At 32.2% G+C, this 21,621-nt stretch overlaps 2 protein-coding genes across 2 annotated transcripts in view; both read right to left on the minus strand.

Moving 5' to 3' along the window:
- Window positions 1-3,424: 3,424 nt before the first annotated feature.
- LOC101505457 (ultraviolet-B receptor UVR8) lies at window positions 3,425-14,187 on the minus strand. The gene is made up of 14 exons (XM_004502943.4): window positions 13,667-14,187; window positions 12,038-12,114; window positions 11,780-11,858; window positions 11,106-11,165; window positions 10,827-10,928; window positions 8,492-8,585; window positions 6,140-6,182; window positions 5,984-6,029; window positions 5,835-5,881; window positions 5,644-5,746; window positions 5,504-5,558; window positions 5,290-5,393; window positions 4,244-4,323; window positions 3,425-3,882 (listed from the first exon to the last, which is right to left on the minus strand). Exons 1-14 carry the CDS (start codon window positions 13,917-13,919, stop codon window positions 3,763-3,765), a joined length of 1,263 nt encoding a protein of 420 aa, XP_004503000.1. The 5' UTR covers window positions 13,920-14,187; the 3' UTR covers window positions 3,425-3,762.
- Window positions 14,188-14,776: 589 nt separating this feature from the next.
- Window positions 14,777-21,621, minus strand: part of LOC101506436 (uncharacterized) — a 9,226-nt gene continuing 2,381 nt past the window's right edge. Inside the window, exons 5-11 of the mRNA XM_073369125.1 lie at window positions 21,585-21,621; window positions 20,470-20,656; window positions 19,866-19,961; window positions 19,060-19,105; window positions 17,517-17,623; window positions 16,157-16,255; window positions 14,777-16,068 (exon numbers count right to left, since the gene is read on the minus strand). The exon at window positions 21,585-21,621 is cut by the window's right edge and continues 1 nt beyond it. Of these exons, the coding sequence (XP_073225226.1) occupies window positions 15,226-16,068; window positions 16,157-16,255; window positions 17,517-17,623; window positions 19,060-19,105; window positions 19,866-19,961; window positions 20,470-20,656; window positions 21,585-21,621 (1,415 nt within the window). The 3' untranslated portion in view covers window positions 14,777-15,225. The remainder of the gene's footprint in view (window positions 16,069-16,156; window positions 16,256-17,516; window positions 17,624-19,059; window positions 19,106-19,865; window positions 19,962-20,469; window positions 20,657-21,584) is intronic.

Below are 21,621 nucleotides of genomic sequence, written 5' to 3' on the forward strand. Positions count from 1 at the left end.
CTTATAATTAAGATTGAAAAACGGTGATTATTAAAGGGTAGAACCCATGGATAGAAAATTATAAGTGACCTGACACAATATTAATCACAATTGATTATATTATTTTTGATTTATAACGTCGAAGCAATAACTATGTCAATGTCATATAAAATATATATATATATATATATATATATATATATATATATAATTATTTAAACCCTGACATTTATTATTTTAAATGAGTAGAAATTACATCAATTAAAATAATACAATTTAATGACACTAAAATAAAAAAGATAAATCTGAAAAAAAAATTATAATAGTTAAGATAATAATATTTTACAAAAATGTCAACAAATTCGATAAAAGTATAAATATAATAAAATTGATACGTCTAAAATATTTTTTAAAGTTTGATATGTAGCTCGTCGACTTAAAATACTAATATATGCGATAAATTGTGGGACTCCTTGGGAGTTTCTTATGTAGATCACCGTTGCAACGTAGATTGAATAAGTTGTTTTAAAGTGACATGGCTTAATAAGAGCAGAACACGCCCAATCTTGTTCCCATCATACGATGCACACTAAATACATAATGTACACGTTGTCACTAATTTATGAGAAAAAGTAAGTCAATAGAATTTGGGAATTTGAATAAAAAGATTAATTGAAAACATATTTGTGAATCAAAATGATTAATAAGATTTATATTTAAATATATTCAATTTATTATTATTTTATGTTTAAAAATAGTAACACATCGTTTTTTTACATAACTTTGTAATAAATTTGTTAAAAAATACAAAAATCTAAAAAAGTTCATATTTATTTTTTAAAAAATGCATATTTTTGTCAAATTCAAACTAAAATTATATGTTCTTCTTAACTTTGGTTTTGTTTTTCAAAGGTTATTTATAATTAGGGATAAAGTGTTAGAGGTGAAAAATAGCTAGACTAAACTGTACTTTACAGCATTTGAATTAGATCTATTTTAAAAAAATTTAGATTTGAGTCTAATATAATTTTTTTCAGGAACCTATTTTTAAAGTATAGTATGATCTTTTAAAATATATAATTTTATATAACATTAAATTTAATTATATTTTATAATAATTCTTTAAATATATTATTAAAATTGATATATGTCGGCATATTTAAATTACAGAAAATGTCAAAAATTTATAATTTAACTAATATAAAACTTGACATTTGTAATAATTATAGTAATAAGTTTTTTTATTTCAATGCTTTATTTTCTTCATTTTTAGTGAACAAAATATATATTTAGCTATTATAAAATAAATAATTCATTTTAAAAAATAAAATGATTAATATCAACTATTAATCATCAAATAAATGATTATTATTTTGTGTGAATAAATCACAAGTGTTTATGATATCGACAATGGATCAGTTTATTTCACCAACTTCCCATTTCTTAAGAGGTAAATTCACAAAAATAGTGATAATACTTTTGACGACTTATATATAAAAATGACTTAATTATAATTTTAATATATTTATTTTTATCAATTAATATAATTGATGACCTTTATTTAAAAATCAAATTTTTTAATAATTTATTATAATTTAAAAAATATAACAACATAAATCATATATTAAATTAATTTATAACATAAATCATAATTATATAATTTAAAAATCTGATTGAGCATTAAAAGATGTCTGAGTTTTAGAAAATTTCATGATTGAAAATATAGAAAAAAAACAACTGCAATATAAAAAAAAAAAAAAAAAAAATCGATTAGAGGGGCTGTTTCGTGGTCCAAATGGATGACTAGGATTTTGGTGGAATTGTAAGCTGCAAAGATAGCCACGTGGTCCAATTGAATGCTGGTGGGTCCCAGTTAGAGGGGACATTAGCACGTGTACACGGAGCTATGTGTGAAGATGGGGGACCACCATTAGTTTGGTGTAGGGACCACCATTTTCAATTATGGGATCATCATAGTGCTCATCAGTAAGTTGTGAGTATAGTCGTTGCGGCGATATATTGCGCATTTCCCGGGTCCTTAACTTCTTGTATTTGAATTCGGGTCGGGTTTATATTTAACACCCAACAATCTCTCTTCTCAACCCTGTTAGTAGCATTATAGTCTAGTAGGACCCACTCTTACTGATATCAATAGTAACATAATCAAATACAGAAATAGGTTAGCCCTTGCTAGTAATAACAAACTATAACAACGATTACACATGTTCATTTTTTTTATAAAAAAAGTACACGTATTTAGCAGCACTATTATTATTTTTGACCTAAGTAGCATTATTTTACTTAATGTTATTCTGAAGGAGGTTATTTTCTCGCATAAAGAAAATATTATTTTCACAAGTTAAAAAAAGTAATTCAAAAATAAATTTTAGATATATTTTTGCGTTTTTATTGATCCACTAGCTGAATATTTTCATTAATGTAAGTTAATAGTAATTTATAAAGTAAAAATTTGTCAATTTTTTATAAAGAATATAACTCATAAAATTTTAAACTTTGAAAATAACAAATGAATAGCAATATAACTTATTTAAAAAAATGGACAAATTAAAGAAAGGAAGAAGATAGCATATTTTGCTTTTGTAATTGTTGTATAGAGAGGAAGTGAAATTTGTATCTTCCCTCAATTCTCGAGCCAATACACAGGAAAGTCATGTCCCAATGTATTGACTTATCAGCGCAGACATTTATTACCTATCTGCACTTATGAGGAAGATGTGTGCATTTCAGACGATGGTATCCAAAGATGTTTTGTTTTAGCTTTGTCACAACTTCAAAGCATTGCATTTTCCACAAAAACCACATCGCAAGCTTTATTATTTTTAAAAGTATAATCACAACAGTAATTTATTGCACACTTGCTGAAGGACAAAAACTGGACTAAACAAAGCTGAATTACAGGACCACTGCAATGAATGTAGAATACGTAATTTTATTTTTTTTAAATAGTTGGGAAGTAATAGTAGGTGCTGCTGCGAAAAAACAGGGTGATGGTCATTTCTGACTACTGTCATACTACAATTTAATCCTTCTCTATATCTTGCTAGTTGCCATCCAGAGCATAAAGATGATCTGCAATGTTCAATTTTGAAAACTATCTCACTGCCGTACCACGTTGCATGGATTCCCATTCCCATATGCATCATGCTTGACGGATACAATGCATTCATTGGCGTATTGCAAAATGAGAATATCCATACTACACCCTATACCAACAGAGACGCGGAATCTTTTTCAATTATGATGCTACAAAAGCATCAACCGTAGGGTGACAATTAAGATTATATAGGCTTTATATGATTGCATCACCAACTACGATTACTTAAGCATCCTACTAACTTTTCCTGAGGAACAGAGCAATGACATAAGCTGTTGCTTCAATTCATATAGTAAGAGGAATTTCCATAACTCAGTTCAACCAAAAAAATTAACAAAATACTACTATATATCTGATTCCTATCATCATTCGCATTTACATCTTATGAGGCAGTTTTCTAAGAAAGTTTTGTACATCAAGCAAGATTTATTTGTAAATATATATGTGATTTTGATTTCCTGGTAAAAGAATGATAAAATACAACAAGGATAATATATGCGTCAAATACAGGATGCAGCAACCTGGAGCCTCTTGGATGGGTAGGAAGTTGTACATTTTGCAAATATGATGATCTATAGAAGATACATGGGGCGTGCCGATTATTACTTTGTTTTCAGATTATTACTTTATTTTCCGAAACTTTTATTGAATTGCAGGAGCAGCCACACCTATGCATATTCAAGTATAGCACCGGTATGATTGAAACCACATGAAACTTGCAATGCTTTCACGTTTTCTGGAAAGCAAACTCTTGAAGGATTTATATAATCCACATCACTTCCATGACCCTGAGTTGATAGCATAAGCTTCATTTATAGTAGTGCAATGTATATTTTGCAAAATCAAAGGCAAAACACTAATCAATTTTATTTAGGTGCACGGGTCCCACTAATCAGACTGCGCACACTTCTAAGGAAACGTGACTCTTAAATTTAATATGAAGGAAGTTTCTAAGTGTAGTGTATGAATGGGTTAATAATCTATATGAAAATCACGATTAATTCTAAAATGTCTTACGACCTTAAATAATTTTTTCGGTTCTCTTGTAGGACTTGTCATAGAATACAGCAATCAGACCATTGTGATAACTTTCTCTTGATAAACATCTAAAAATACACAATGATTATTATATGACAAACAGAAACATACCAATTGTCCACCCGAAGAATGTCCATCATCAGAGAAAGTTCCATTGGAACCTCCCCAACCCCATGTGAAGATTCTTCCTCCTGAAAGTCGATGAAAAACTTCAGGATAGACGGCAGCAAAAAAATTCTTTTACATCAAGCACAAGTCTTACAAGTTAGAGTTGAGTTAAAAATTAAATCAGTTTAAACAAACAAAAAAGCACAACGGAAAAATGAGAAGCATTCCTCCACATGCTACATTCCAAAAAAGTGAATTTATAACTCCAGCCATGCGCAGTGCACATGCAGCTCTGTCCAAAAATCCATGAAGACTATGCCAGTTTACACGCAGGGAAAAGCACTTTTTAACCTTTAAAACAAACACTAAGTATGCACCAACAAATAATGGAAACAAATAAAAAGACTGAAATTCTCCAAGAGGCAAGAAACCTATTAACGGCTTTAAATTTCTACTTCCTCATTCCAAAAAAGAAATTCAATTAGCTAACTGTCTATAAGACAAGTCTAAGCAGTGTAACTTGAAGATAAAGCAAAACTTTTCTGATACGTTTCTTGGCTGTCAGTACATTTGCTCAATGGCCATATAAATATGACAATTGAAGTAGACATGCTTCTTTTATGGAAAAAGGGTGGGAAAAAAAGATGCTTTTAAGTTCATTTAAAGATGTAGAAAATGAACTGTATATAGGCACTTCAGCAATCCCAGCTTCACACAGGACTATAGGTATTATGTAGACTTCAATTATACTTCATGTCTTTTAATGCGATTTCAACCATTATTCTCAGAGATGAACTTTTCTTTTACCATTTTGACAAGGGAAATCCTTGGCTTCACCAATAACTATAAATAATTGAAACTATCAAATACATATTCAATACAAATATTCATGGGTAACTTTGCTTCATTGGCGTCTTCCCTGTCTTGATGAAACAACTTTTGATAATAAAAAAGAAAAGTAAGCCATACCTCTACATTAATTTAACAAGAGAAAGGTACTCAATGATGAGGTACTTCTTTTTATCTCTTATGTGAAGACAAGAACTTACCACAAATGGCTGCTGTATGCTTCCAACCACAAGAAACTTGAACAACAGAAGACTCCAAGAATGGCTCTTGAATCTTTTCAGGTTGATGAATGGCATATGAGGACCTAGAAAAAAATATGAAGAATCAAAACACTTGATTGCAGCAGAAAAAAGGGAATGGCAATGTAAAAAATGAAGACGACAAAGTAACAAGTTGTAATAATAAAAAGGATACCCTATGCCAAGGCAACCATTTTCATTTGAACCCCAAGTATAAAGCTCACCAGAATCTAAAAAACAAACACAAAATAGAATGAAGCAATACAGGAATTATCAAAAATGAAGTCATGTTTAAGTTCCGAAGCTGATGATTACTTGTCAAGACACAGGTATGATAGCCACCACAAGCAACTTCTTCAGCGTATGGAAGTTCACTGACCAACAATGGTTTTGTTGCATTACTAGTCTCCTTCAAGCGCTGAATATGTTGGTTGAAGAATTTTTTGTCATTGCAAGTAGAAGAAGAAAAAGTAACAATTCACACTGATTGCACAATTTGCACTTACTAATTTGTCAATCCCTTTCTCCCCAAATATAAAAACAGAACCATTTTCTGCAAGATTTGCATGATAGAAGCGCAAAAACCAAAGATTAATCGCAGATGCAGGGTACGACCAAGGTATGAAACAAGGAAGGTATAATTAAATTCAATTACCATCCGTACAAGCCGAGTTTAGCATCCCAGCAGCTACATAGTTTACCTAAAAATATTTCAAAAATGAAGCCAAAACAGCATAGGTGATAAGCAACAAGTTTGAATAAAAGTTATCGATCTTATATAGTAACAACAAGGCATCAAATTTAATCGCACCTTGATTCCTTCAAGATCCTTTATAAGCCTTGGGGTGTACTCACTGCATGATGTCAAAAACTACGTCTTAATAGATCCAAATAGATTAAAAAGAATGGTAATCTTCCAATTAATCTCTCAAGAATTTTGATTCAGGGTCCAACTCAACCCAACAAAACCAACTTGTAGGGATGGGATGCCCAAACCTTATAAGCACTACTTCGGCCATATGAAGCGCAAACTACTATGAACGGAATAACATGATCTCAACACACCCCTTGACACTCAAAACTGAACATTTGCAGCGTGTGGATTGATTGAGATCTTGATACAATAACAAATCAAAGATATATTCCAATACCATCTTGAGCTTGGATCTTACTCAATCCCACAAATTGGTCTTACAAGGTGAGGATCGCTCAAACCTTATAAACAAGACCTACACCTTATTTGTAGTCAATGTGGGCCTTTAGCCCAACCCCGTATGCTCAAGTTGGACATGTGACGCGTGAACTAATACAGGGGAAATAAAAGAGATCTCAATAGAATCCTAGTCTAAGTTGTTGGCGATACTAACAAAGTGCAGAACACATAACATTGTCACATTTATTTTCTTTTAACTTTTTTCAGTTTAAAAGATTTAACTAGAGCGAGATTTAGGAGTAGCTGACGTAATTTTGGGTCTTATGTGGTCGAAAGCTTTGGGGAAGGCCATAACGAACTGGAGGGCATGTAATTAGGCTGAAGGGCAATGGTACTTCTAACCAGAGGCGAACGAGAAGCAAATGATGGGGAGAAAAGATGAAGGAGATAGTAAAATGATGAGTTTTGATTTTAGTCCCTGTATCAACTAAATGATGGATGAGTCACAGAGAGAAAGAGAGCCACGTCATTAAAATTTGCCACGTCACACATACCAATGAGAATCCTGTTAGCCACATCAGCTTTTTTGTAACAGAGGTTGACGTCAGGAACAAAAATGATGGTTTCTAACTTTGTATTGACGAAATCCAAACAAAAACACTTATAGACCAAAACAAAAAATATTGCTACATTTGCAGACAGAAAAATATTTTTAAATCTACAAAGATCTACTATTTATACTAGGTTAACTGCTCCAACTATTTGTAACAAACTAAAGTAATACTACATCCGAGTAAACTATACTCTCGTACATTTATGCAGAGGTATACATTTAGTTCTTTTACAGCAAGGGGTGACTCCTATCAGTGTAAGACCATATAGGTATCTAGTACCCTCACTGTTAAATGGATAAGATGGAAAAACAAGCTCAGTCTGTGCTGCGGTAGAGAATTATTCAGATCAGCTATAATAAATTTCCAGTTTCGTTGTATTGATAAAGAAGAAGGATAATTCATGGAGGATGTGTATTGAACATAAGTATTCAATAGGGTCACTGTACAAGACAAATACTCCTTTCTCGGTGTATGAACTTATTGATGAATTGTTTTGGATAGTTCCTTACTCTTTTCTAAACTTGACCTTAAAACCGGCAACAAAATCTGGAAGGTGGAGAATGTTCAAAAGACGACGTGTTAAACACAAGGGCCATTAAAGTTCCTGGTCATGTCTTTGGATGAACACAATCATAATTTTGAGGAAGTCCTTCAAGAATCACATCCAAGTGTTCATGAGAAGTGACTAAATGACCAACAGAAAAGAGTGCATTAGCCAACCAATGCATTTACAAGTAAGAGAAACTCAGGAACTGTGAGAATATCCAGAGAGGTTTACACAATTCTGAGCATCATAGGCTAGCTTTAGAAAGAAATAGGTGCGAATAAGAGTAAACACAACCAAGACTCAAGACAGAATCCCACTAGAAAGTGAACATTGAATACACAAAGTGATCATGTTGTTCCCAAGCAAGATAGGTTGGATTGATGCAGTTAGAGTCATGATCTTGTTCTGACAAAAAATAAAACAGAATCGTTGGAGAAACAAAAAAATGAGTGCCTTTATAACAAATTTGATACATAGCCTCTAACGTAATAATGAAATATTAGCAGTAATTTTCAAAAACTCCAAATTTCTTGAATGAGTGCAGGATAGCAGATGAGGAGGAAAAATTGGATGCTCACTTGATCTAGGAGTATGGAAGACAGAAAAAATAGTGTTGTTTTTAACATGTTCCGATTATAATTCTATCAAAAAAAGAGTGAAAATAGTACAATGCTTTCTTTTAATGTAAAACATTTAATAGGGCAAAGCACCAAGGAGGTAAGTCATAGATTTTATACCATAAGGTGGCAAAGTAGTTTGGGAACAAATCATACAAGGTAAAGTGTATTAATATAACATAAATACAAAACAATGCAGCAAAAATTTGTGAAAGAAAAGACAGGAAAAAACCTGTAGCTTTTGAAGAATCCTAGTACGCTTGACTCATGGCCATGACCAAGTCGACCAGACACTCCCATTCCCCAACTAAACGCCTCTCCTCCATCTAGAAAAGACAGAAACAACAATAGAGAACATAATAATATTCTATTTAGAGCATGATACAAGGCACGCTAGCTGTGAACAACAGGACTAAAAAAGTAGGATTAACCTCATAGGAAGTGATACCCTATGTTCTTTTTTATTGACACAAGTAATAGCTACCGTGAAGAGAATACAAATTGTCAAATACCATCTCATCCTGAAAGTTCAAGCAACTAGGTCCATGCCTGAGTTATACTTTTCATACATTATCACTACCAAGGCCCTCAAACACTCTTTTAACACTACCAAGGCCCACAGGCAACTCAGTCCATGCCTGTGTTATACATTTCATACATCAATACTACCAAGGCCCTCAAACACTCTTTTAGATTGAAGTGCATAATCCTGGCACACACAGAACACTCATGTAGCACTAGTATGTACATTATTGACTTATACATCATTTCGCAATCGATATATATATATATATATATATATATATATATATATATATTATAAAAGGGTCTTAATTTATGAAAGGGTCTTAATTTTATTGTAAGAGAATTTGAACCGAAAAAACAATGCAACCACCTTTGTCATGTTAATCACCTTCAAGATATGAGGATATTTCTAAGTCACGTAATGCAGGATACTAAAAAGAAGCTATAATCAAGTCAAAATTCAAGATTGCTTACAATAAGCTCACTCTAATGTTTTATAGATCTTTAGTATGCTGTTACCATTTATTAATTTCATTTCAGATCTTTCATTCCAGGGATTTTTCAAGCATTTGTTCATTTTTTTTATGACCATAGGCCATAGTTAGGCATTATTAGTTAAAATGTAATCTTAATTCTTGAGCTAAAGCCACCCCATCTAAACCTTTTTTTTTTTTCGCCTTGGATATGAAAATTCATCCGCAATGTATCTCAGAGGGAGAGAATGATGCACATATCAGATGAGGAAAATTTATTTTATTTTAGGAATAACTGTGTTAGCTTATTTCTAAATATCTTATAATAATGAAGAATAAAATTATTCTTAAGGATTCTCTTTGAAGTTTTTCTTTGTGTGATTAGTATAATGAGTCTTACTTGACCTGATTCCCAATAGTAACAATCTCAGTATAAGTTTTTTCTTGGTGCTGTCTATTGTATCACATAGTAATTCACCTAATCAATTTCATACCCAATTATTCAAAGTCTCTTCTCTCTTTTTCTATCTGAAACCAGTAAATTTCTAATTGGGATGTGTCAAGAATTAGAATAAAATTATATTTATTGAAACTTGAAATATATTGGTAATACATCAGATATATTTATACTAGATTACTAAACAACCAAATCCTATTAGTACTCATATATAACTAAATCCCTACTAGTACTCCTATATAACTGAATCCCTACTAGTACCCCTATATAATTGAATCCCTATTAGTACTCCTATATAACTGAATCCCTATACTTGAGAGATATTAAACAGAAACATATTTTGACAGGATGTATCATTCTTTCTGACCTATCCCATTACTATTCCTCCGCCTAGTTCAAAATTTGGAAGCTCTGCTGCCACAATGTCATTGTCTATGATTCTCTTCTCATTGGTTGTGCCCAAATTCCAACAATAGAAACCCTATCAACCATTGTTTTGCTACTGTTTAGAGATTAGCCCTATCACAACAATAGCTTCTATTTTTGTTAAGACTTTCTCAGTGACCCAATCTAGCTGATGTTCTTTTTACCATACTCACAGAGCAATGAATTGGTTGTGATTGATACCAAGATCCCATCATGAATCACACCAATGATGATTTCTCTTATCTCATTAATGGGTCATGCCAGTGATGAATTCTCTATTATTTGTCATTTTACACCAGCTTCAATTGTCATTTCCATGGTTGCAATTCTCAGTGGATTAAGTTTCAGTTTGCAAATTTTCAGTTCTCAATTTTATCTCTGTTTAACGTTTCCAAAAGTTGATTGATGAAGTTCAGGCTTTGCTATGCTTGATTGCTACTAAGAAGTTTCCATCATGCCCGGTTACGGTTCTACTCACCTGGTTATCTTTTAAGTTTTCAGTAATACTCGTCTCTTCAGTGTCTCTAACGTGTAAACTCATCTAACACTCCAACCTATGTATGTTGTAGCTGAAAAACTAGATAAAGAATTCATCTCAAAAGTAATAAAATATAAAAGAAAAAACAGATAAATTAATTAACATCAGCAACTAATATGAAATAAATTTATGATAGTTTATTGCATACCACTAATAGCCACTGAGTGCTCAGAACCCAGAGCTGCCATTTTAATGGTGATTCCATCCAAGTATTCAACTTTAGTTGGCAAAGGAATTGTTTTGGGAGCCCCTACACGTAAAAAAAAATGACATTATATTCAAAGTAGCTTCCACCAGCCAACCTATTACCAGCTTTAGTAACTCCTATTACTAAGAGTATCTATTTTTGTAAATCATATAATATGACCTGGTTTAGGGGGAAAAACTCTTCAACTTATTAAATGCTAAAAAAAGTTCTACGTCTTACTTTTTCCGAGTCCAAGCTGCCCAGTTGTATTTTTACCCCACATGTATAGTTCTCCATCCACTGCAGGAATGAAAGGGACAGAGAAAAATGCTGTTTAAAAACAAGAAGGTGAAGAATATGCAGAAATTAACCAAGTAAAATGTATTAACAGATAATACTAATGGCTATAAAAGGAATAAATAAAAAAATAAAAGCACTAACCAGACTGTGTTAATCTAATCTATACATGCCAAAACAATATGAATCAAATGCCATGATCTGTATTAGCTAAATACAAATTGAACTCAAGCCTCTGAATGAAATTCTTTTCTGGATTCTCCTTATAAAGCAGATATTATAATGTATCATGAATAAAAATCTCTCACTTCAAAAAGTGTTTATCAATACTCCAACTAGTAATTACTTATACTAAAACAGTATAAATTGATGGTTTCTTATATTGAAATGTTAATGATACATTGTTTTGAATAATAGCTTCCTAGTGAGCCTACTATTAAATTAAGATTAACTAATTGCAGTGTTCAACAACTGATTTCTTAAGCTGCCACATTCTTTAAGCTATAAAAAATATTTACTCTAAAGGAGAAAATGTCGGCCAACTTCAAATACAAGTTATTGAAGGTCAAAGCTTGTTATTATTGTGATGGATGACAATAGTAACCATAAACACAGACCTGTTATTGCACTTGAATGATTATAACCAGCAGAGATCTGCACAACTTTCTTCTCAAGGCCAAAAACTTGAAGTGGCACCTGAAACAACATGAACAGGTCAAGAAAATATCCAAATCAAGAAAATGCTTACAAGTTTACTTACACGTTCTGACACCAAAGGGAACGCACTCATAAACATAGGAGAAAAAGAACAGGATATTGCAATTGTCATCAGTTTACTTGACAACGTATCAGGTAAAAAGGCAAAGTAATCTTACAACTGAGTAGTGTTTACTCTCCGATATACCAAGCTGTCCAAAATCGTTGAGACCAGTAGCATAAACACATCCATTGTCTGTGAAAGGAGGACAATTTATAAGCCCTTACTCGATCATTACGGAGAATCTGCAATAGTCATCAGACTCATCACCAATTTCAAAGACTGTCTAATTGCAGCCATCCAGGAGCATAAAGAAGATTGTTGCTTAGATAAACAAGCAATTTCAAAAACTCAATCGATTTAATTCTCATAAAATTACACGGACCACAAAGAACAGCAACAAAATTTTATTGCAGGTGCTATATAGTAAACTTTGCTCTCTAAAATGTAAAGTGATAAGATCAAGAATTTTTATTTTCAGTGTTGTCAAATAGCTGTATGCTATTTAGTATAAGTGTTGTCAAATAGCCGCAATACGCTATTGCGGCGCTATAGCACTATAGTATAGCAAAATTTGAACAAACCACTATTTTCCGCAATCTGCAATTGACAACACCAGTTATTTCAGCAAACCCGTGATTTGTTATGAAATACCTGCAATATCCATTGTTGATATGATAATACATACTTATACCCTATGAAACATAAACTCTGACATAGACACCTCATCATTGCTAATGTTCAAAACATAGGACAGCGAAACAAATAAATATTTATCATAAATTAGGCAAAATACATCTCGCGAAAATAACATATTAGTCATTTATCTTTTTTTTTTTTGTGGCAAGTTAGTCCTTTATGTTTGTAAATGTTTACCCCAATCATCTTAATTTCAAACCAGCAAAACTGAAATCCAAAATTCTCTAAATTTTTTCAATGAACTCATGTAATTTTTAAGGTGTTTTGATTGCAATAATCATGTGAACATAAGCTCTCAGTCAAATTTAGAAAAACAATTAAACAAGAGAGAATTCGAGCGAGATAAATTTTAAAGTTCTTGAAATTAAACACAAAATTCTCTCAATCTATGTCATAAAATCACATGGAAATTTATTATATTGTTCTTTATATGTTGATAACAAAACTCATAGTACCATTTTAAAAATCTCTAACTAAAAATGATTGAAATGAGGTTAGGACTAAAAATAGCTCAATATTGTAACTTTCACAAACATAAAGGACTAAAAATAGTTTAACGAATTGAGCAATTCATTTCATTATAAAAGAATTCTAAAACAAGATATGATAGTATTGAAAAACTAAAAATAATGTAATCAAGTTTAATGTCTTTAACTCCTCTCATTGATCACCATTGCTTGGATATATCTTTACTCCATAGATGTAGCTAAGGAGTGTGTAAGGTGTCGATATAAAGTAAAGAAGTTTTTTTTTTACACTTGTCATTAAGTATGGGATACGGTGCAGTTCGAGTACATGCTTAATTTGAGAGGTGTCCGTGCTTTACAGCCTAAGCCTCTAAAGTCTAGAGTGAGCAACTATGTTTAGAGGAACAGTATCCATATATAATAGAATTTGACAAGATTAAGCTATCTAAAACTAAAACCCTGAAACTGCATTCATCAGCGATCAATCGGGAAAGGAATCAAATGATCACAACTGAATTGAAATAAAAAAAATAAAACGGAAGAAGGATGAATTGGATAATAGAAGTAGAAAGAAGGTGAACCTGTTAAGAAGAGAGTGTGAGCACCGCCACAAGCAATGGCTTTAAGGTTTTGGTTGTGGAAGGAGGTGCAAATAGCAGAAGTCCATTGAGAATCCAATTTGCCAAGACCCAGTCTGCCGAAATCGCCGTTTCCCCACAACGCAGCGAACCTCTTCACCGGCTCAGAAGAAAACGATCGTCTAAGAAGACGTAACCCTAACCCTGAACCAAAATTTCTGAGGTCGAGTTTAGATGACGATAAGCGATGCCACATTTTTCGCCTTAGAAATGGAGGCTGGTAGAGAGAGATAAGTAAGATAAGAGACAAAGGGTTGGTTGATTTGAAGAAGAATCACTAAGCGAAACGAACGGAATAAAGTAAGTAATAAATATGGTTAGCGGTAGTGCAACGTCTGCTTTGAAATTGTGGTAAATAAATGGCGGTTAGTTAAGTCTAATGTGTCACATTCTAGACGCGCCACCACATGCGGCTGCCTATTTAGCATAACTTTGGTGAGGCGTAAAGTTATTGGTGATGCTAAACTCCTTAAGCATCAACAACATTTCAAAATCTCATTTTCTTTTTAAATTACTTAACAAGTAAATTAGGATACTTGTTATCATAAAGTTATTTATGTATTTGAAATAATTAATTATAGAAGTAAAATTATTTATACTTCATATAATTTAAATATACCAAAATTAATTATATATTTTTAAAATTGAACAAATACTTACCTATTTAATCCTCTTTGACAACAAAAAAACATATCTTTTTCTTACATATTCCTTTTATAAATTAAAATGTCATTAACAACCAATCAGATATAATTACATATAGATAACCCATAAAAAAAAAGTAACGCATATTATTGATCAGTTGCCAAGCTGTGACAATGTAAAATAAAATTTTTGACTTCCATTATGATTTACTTAATTATTCCATATATTATTGAATTGTTTAAAACAATTTAAATATATCTCATCGCTTAAAAAGTAATTATAATAAATCTTTAAAGTTAAAAATAACTCAAAGTGAGTAAAAATACAAATAATTCATAATTAAATATCTAAATTTTAATCATTTATAATAATTTTTTACTTTTAAATAATTCATAACTAGCTTATCCGTACATAATAATCTACTTGGTCAACATAATAATTAAATAATGTATCACAACAAATATTCTTACACTTAGCACCACTGTTAAACTTGAGAGGTCACAACATGAATTCCTATTGCCTAGTTTATAAATAAAAAAACAATAGGCATTATACAATATCCCAGTATGATCTGACCTTTCTATATCTGGTCTAAATGATTTGACCTACCAATAAAACATTATACCTTTTGAATCAAGGCAGATCCATCATTCATAAAACACAAGATAGTGGGAAGTTTCATCACCATCTAATTCTTTTCCCAAATCAAGAATTACAAATCTGGGAGGTTATAAAAAGACAGTCACGGGAATGGGAAGAGAATAGAAGGGAGTTGGTAGTATACATGTAAATCATTTGTTAATTTTGTTAGTTTTGCAAAATGAATGTATGAGAGAATCAACCCCAGTATGATCGAATTATCCACTTCTCTGATTATATAAGGAATAGTCTCTTCCGAGTAGTGAGGAATGAGGCAATGAACCGTGATAGGGATTTGAAGCTATTGATGCATTTTGATGAAATCTCTGAACAAAACCCCCAGAATAATGTGATGAAACATGATGAGATTGAAAGGATGGATCATAAGAACCTTGGAAAACAGCTGGGTTTAAGCCAAAAGGAGGAGGAACATTCCTTGGACCATAACCATGATGCTCCTTAAAATTTGTACTAGTACTAGGAGTAGCAAACGGAGATTGATACCGAGATTGGTAGGAAAGTGGGGGAGTGAAAGAAGCAAATCCATTTGGCATAGTTTTACTACGAGGTACAGGCATCCGACCCATGTCATGGGGTTCAGTTCTTTGCAAATCTTGAACTATTGTTTTTTCACTAGATTTTTTATTCTGAATTTGGTTTTTGGAAGAACCAAAACCATTTGGCACAGTTTTACCAGAAGGTACATGCATCTGACTCATGTCCTGGGGTTCAGTTCTGAGAACAATTGTTTTTTCACTTGATTTTTCATTCTGATCCTGGTTTTTAGCCAAGCGACTCCTTTTCGGTGGATGGGGATTTTGCAATGTAGATTGCTTTTTCTTATTTTCATTGACGTTGCTAGCAGTAGTACCGTCATCTACTAGAGTAGAAACCATAGGTTTTCCAAACAATTTATCCATTAGATCAATTCCATTGATCTCACCGTTTAGAAACCCCGAAAGGTAATCAATAGAATTATGGATACATTCGTAGATCATCTTAAACCCTTCAGCTCTAACTGCCCTAGCCACATTTTGTGACCGATCCGTGAAATCCTCCACCTGTTCAACAAAACACATAATCAACATAAAATAAATATATAGGTGCTAATCTAAATAAAGTAACGGTGGTGGAAATGAATTTAGTTACACTCATCGAGTAAGGTCGTTTCCATGATTTTAAAATCCACGACCCTGCGTATGAACTTGTACAATATCCATTCTGCCAAAGGTTTTCAACTGATGCTAGCTGCATTAAAGATGAAATTATCAAATGAACAAGTTTCCGTGAAATTTAAAGATTTCATATTATCTTAAAAAACACTCAGCCAAGCTTAACCATATTGGTTTTGTTCCATTTGGATTGAGTTAAAGTTTTTAAAAATCAAACTAAACCAACTCATTTAAAAATGATCTGTTAGAATTTGAGTTTATCCTAAACCTAAACCGAACCATTATTACTACTTAGATAAATCACTGTCAAATATTGTTTGACTTCAATCAAACCAACTCATTAACATATATTTTAGGACAATATGGTAGATCCAAAATCTTAAAAGAACAGGAAAGCCAATTAAACATAGACAGAAAAGAAGGTGAGACACATTAACCTGATTTCGCTAAGGGGATTGGTAAGTTAACTAATGGTTTTCAAACTTAGATTGAACAGATTAGACTTGAACCTACTACTATTTTTCAATAACAACATTGACAAGATACAAGATATGATTCAAGTATGGCCTGAAGTAGTCCTCCCGTCAACCCAACATAACCAGAAAAAATGGTCTTTTATTGGTCAGGGGAATAAAGGCAAAACAGAGCAGCCTGAACAAAGACCAGAGCATCCATAACATTGACAAGTGGGTTGGTTGAAGAATATTGGGGGTCTCTGGAAACAACACCAGGTTTCTTTTTCCAAAGAGAAAATCAAAATAGGAAAATATCCAAAATAATGGGTACAATAAGTCAGAAACATGGGTGGACAACGGATATTGAGGACGAAGTGCATGGTTAGTGATCCAGCAAAAGCTAAGGATGTTAAGGACAAAGGAAGTGATTCAACACCCTTTAGCAACATATGCATCGGCAAAAATAAAAGCTTTTCCGAAAATTTTCCCCAGAATATGGTCGGAAAAGCAAAAGATGTTGAAGACGAAGCAAAGGGTTACGGTTCAGATATGAGGGCTTCTAAAACACCCACAAACACCTTCCCAAATATCAGAACAACAATCACCAGAAAAAAGCTACTATCTGAATCTAGGTCACAAAAGTTACTATCTGAATCTATCGAACAAAAGAATGGATTAAAATCATGAATGCATGGCTGTTACACAATACACTGATACTACAAGCGTGACAGTGAAATGATACTTGAAACAGTAGTTTAGATGCAGAGGAAGAAGAATTATTTATCATCATATATAAAACAACATATCATAATAAAACATAATTCCTTTTCAAAAATAATAATAAAACATAATTCTAGGTGGGTAGAAAAACATTGAAATTACCTTAACAAGAAGAGTAACGAAAAGCTTGGCCAATGACTCTTTGTTTTGTTTCCCATAGTTGGTATAAGTTTTAACAATCTTTGTCACAGAGTCAGGATCAACTCCCTCTGAAACACATAATTATACACAAATATCAAAATTAATTGTAAAATCAATCCTACAAACTAACTACTACTCCCTCTGTCCTAGAATGAGTGACCAATTTTTTGCACAAAGAATTTGCCCCCAAATAAATAACTGTTTCAATTTTCAATGTATTATTAATTACTTTTGTCCGTATCATCTAATTAATACTACATGCATCATACTCAATTCACCATCTTCCACTTCGCATTAATGATAATAACAAATATAGTAATTGTTGATAAGGGTAATTTGGTAAGAATAATATTTTCCCTCTTTCAATTATACATTATTCTTAATCTGTGTGAAATAGTCAATTGAGTCACTCATTGTGAAACAGATGGAGTAAGAGAAAATAGTAAGACAAATAAGAACTAAGTCTCCTTACTGATGCTTCTATAAGCCATCTCAATAAAACTCCAAACCACCTAAGGTGAGATTTTGGCATCTTCTTTCTCTTGTATAACAAAACTGCAAAATCATTATATTGTCTCATAAAATGACTCATCAACAGTAACATTCTCATATATTCGACATTTTCAATTGGAACTGCTTCAACTGATACTTCACATGGTATTACACCAGTATTCAGCCGAATGCAAAGTAATACACCCAACCTTGGGCTGTTCAACCTAGAAGCAACATAGCTAAGTCTCGAGTATCCAACTTGTGACCTCAATTTGACAATTTTATTCTAGATGGTTAGTTGTGCTCGTTTGCAGCTTCATACCTCATATTTTCAACAACTTGAAGTCTTACTTAAAACTGGGTTTCTACCACTGAGTATGGATGGATACAGGAATTACATGCAATTGTACCACCTCCTTAGCAAAGTTGTCAAAGGGTTTTTAATATAAAGTGTGTATGTTTAGTTAATCTAACAACCACAATCTGAGTCAAACAAAAATGAGGACTGCAAAAGGTGTCAACCACGAGCAAGGGTGAGGACGATAACAGGCAAAAGATTGGAATGTGGAGATGGGAGAAATGGAAGCGATAAAATAAAATAACATGGAAGGTACACTATAAGATGAGGGTCCATCATGAACCACCTATAATGTGGTCCACATAAGCCAAACTTTATCAAACATACTCTGCTAGTATGTTCGTCTATAAACAAGCTAAGAAGTTTTCAACGAGAGACAAAGTGTTATTATATTCGGATTCTGTGTATTTTAAAAAAACTTTAGTATACTAGTTGTCTCGCTGTAATTCATTAATGTTGGACCTAAATTGTTAGCATACATAGGTCTTACAGGTTGGGAAATAGATAAACACGATTTTCCTTTGTGTGAACATCTCCAATCATTGCCTCAAAACACAAAAATTAAAACATCTCCAATCATAAAACACTGTTCATATAAATTCAAGGACAAGTAAATATTTAACAGAAAAACTTTTATACTAGCAGAAAATTTACCTCTAAGTAAAGTATAGAATGGAGGTAATATAGGAGGATCGCAAGTCTGCAATTGAAAAACAGATGGAAAAATAAAGTATTAGATCCCCTAGAAGAAAATAATATACATAGACAAGGCATCACAAGGTTTTGTTTGGGAATTATATAAGTAATGTTGAATGAATTTGTACCTAAGTGTAACCATCAATTGAGTCCAAAACAAAAAGGTCATTCATCTATCACATTTAGAAAGGTATCGCTTCTAATATTACCAATAAATATGTTTTTTCAGAAGATATTCTGAATATTTTTATCTAAACAACAAATGTTCTTGCCATGATAAATTTGTAATATTTACAATCACTTGTTAGTTACATACATATCCCACCTGATATTTTACTATGTAAACTGTGGTTTTTCAGGAAAAGAATTTGGAAAATATTCCGTCTACACAACATATCATCTCACCTACGATAACTAACAATGGATCACTTAATGCTTAACAAAGTGTATTGGGTGACCAATGGACTATTGTAATGATGTGTCTTTCTAATCAAAAATAACATGTTAAATGAAAAGAAAAAAAAAACTGAAATAAATTTAGCCGGTAACAACAAATTAAAATGATGAACAAACATATTTATCAATTTAACTATCCAGAAAATTACATTATAGAACTCGTATTAATAACTTCTATAAATCAACAATCAATTTTAAATCGATTCAATCATTGACTGTCTAACCAAATTCAATTCTCGACGCTAATATAATATTTAATGCTTGTAAAATAGGTATGTGCTTCAACAAATATTTGAAGTGTTCAATACCTGCAAATGAAAGGCAACAAATGATACAATTGACAATGAATTCAAAGTAGCGTCTTTGGAACTGTTGATATTATGTGCCTTAGCCCATGATTTCATCTACAATATGCACAAATACATAAGCACCAAAACCACCTCTAAAAATTAGTCAGTTCTACAATAACAAGTATCAAATGATCACACCAGCAAAGATGGATATGCAGAAACTAAGATTTAGTTGATATATTCACTAAAAACTTTTCAAAAGCCAATTCTATGGTAACTTTCTGACAAATCTGATCAGAGTTTGACTTCAATATATTTTACAACACACCTTTAGACCAGAAATAGTGAGATTTTTTCGTCCATACACTATTACATACAATTTATGAATGTCAATTCAATAACCTAAAAAAATCCAGTGTTAACCATGATCAATTTGATTATTTATCAGAATTTCAATAGAAGTAGAGGTTTTCCATCAGTTTCTTTTTCTCATTTCAAATTGGTATCAAATAAATAAATAAAACACCATAAATATGACCGCAGGCTGCAATAGCATTTAATTTAAAACCAAGCAAACATCCTAATGCTGAAATTCATAGAACAGAGAAGTAGCATTTATTACCAGTAAACATAGCTTTTGAAATCTTTCATCTATGGTAGAAATTGCACGGATAATATGGGATTTTGCGATGCCATCCCTATTTTCGACTGATAAATCACATTCAATACCTGTTCCACTATCAGTAACTTTTATAATTGGTACCTTGGCAGACAGGATAACTTCTAAAGCAGTAACATGCCCAATTCCTGCAACACAAAATCCATCGATGCTATAAATCATACAACTGTACAAAAATCATCAAAACTTTAGATTCATAACATATCAACATTGCACATAAAATAAATCAAATCATTTTCATGTATATAAGAATTCATTTTCCAACATTTCAAAATATAACTTAAAGAAGCAAATCATGTATCCACAACACTAAAAACATAAAATTAGAAGATGCAGCTTTGAAAGAGTGGGGTTAATTTTTCAGTAAAAGAAAAAAAGAAAACTTCTTTTGGAGAAGGCGCTGGAAATGCTCTTTGTTGATTAAAAGACGACTATGTCAATCTACAACTCAATGTGGGACTACGTCTAGTCTAAGTCTCTTCCGGCTGCCTCATCCTACTTACTTCACTGGCTATGTTTGTTTGGCAAAGTAGTTCTCTGCCCAAACTTGTGGTAACCATATAAGAAGTTGTCAACCGATTGTCATTGCTATACTACATCTAGATCCTATCACTCAGAGCTATTTATGACACTTGAGTGAAATCTTATCTCATTCATCAATAGGATTTCTGCCACTCATTGACTATTCCATGATTACCAAACAAGGCATGGTCGCCTTGCCACAATTCAACCATGCTGCGGCATGGACCATTTTCCATTAGGGTAAACATTTATTAACAGACACAATAAAAAATGAAATTAAGTAAAAGAACCGTTGTAATAATTAAGTGTGCAGCAAACTCAAATAATATATAGCTCTGATATTATATTCATGAATTACTATGCCCCATATCATGCATACATAGAACACTTTTTTTCCTACGAGCACCAATTAACTCCCACATATTAAAGCACATGTGATTTGATAAAATAGACTTCCAGAATAAATTATTCTTATTGCAGAACCTTTCCCTTTGCAAAAACTGACAATAAAAGCTGATAATATGATGATCTTATTTTGAATTGTTCGTAATTTCCTGCGGAACTTTCGAAGGG

This window comes from Cicer arietinum, chromosome 5, assembly GCF_000331145.2.
Source record: "Cicer arietinum cultivar CDC Frontier isolate Library 1 chromosome 5, Cicar.CDCFrontier_v2.0, whole genome shotgun sequence".
Lineage (NCBI taxonomy): Eukaryota > Viridiplantae > Streptophyta > Magnoliopsida > Fabales > Fabaceae > Cicer > Cicer arietinum.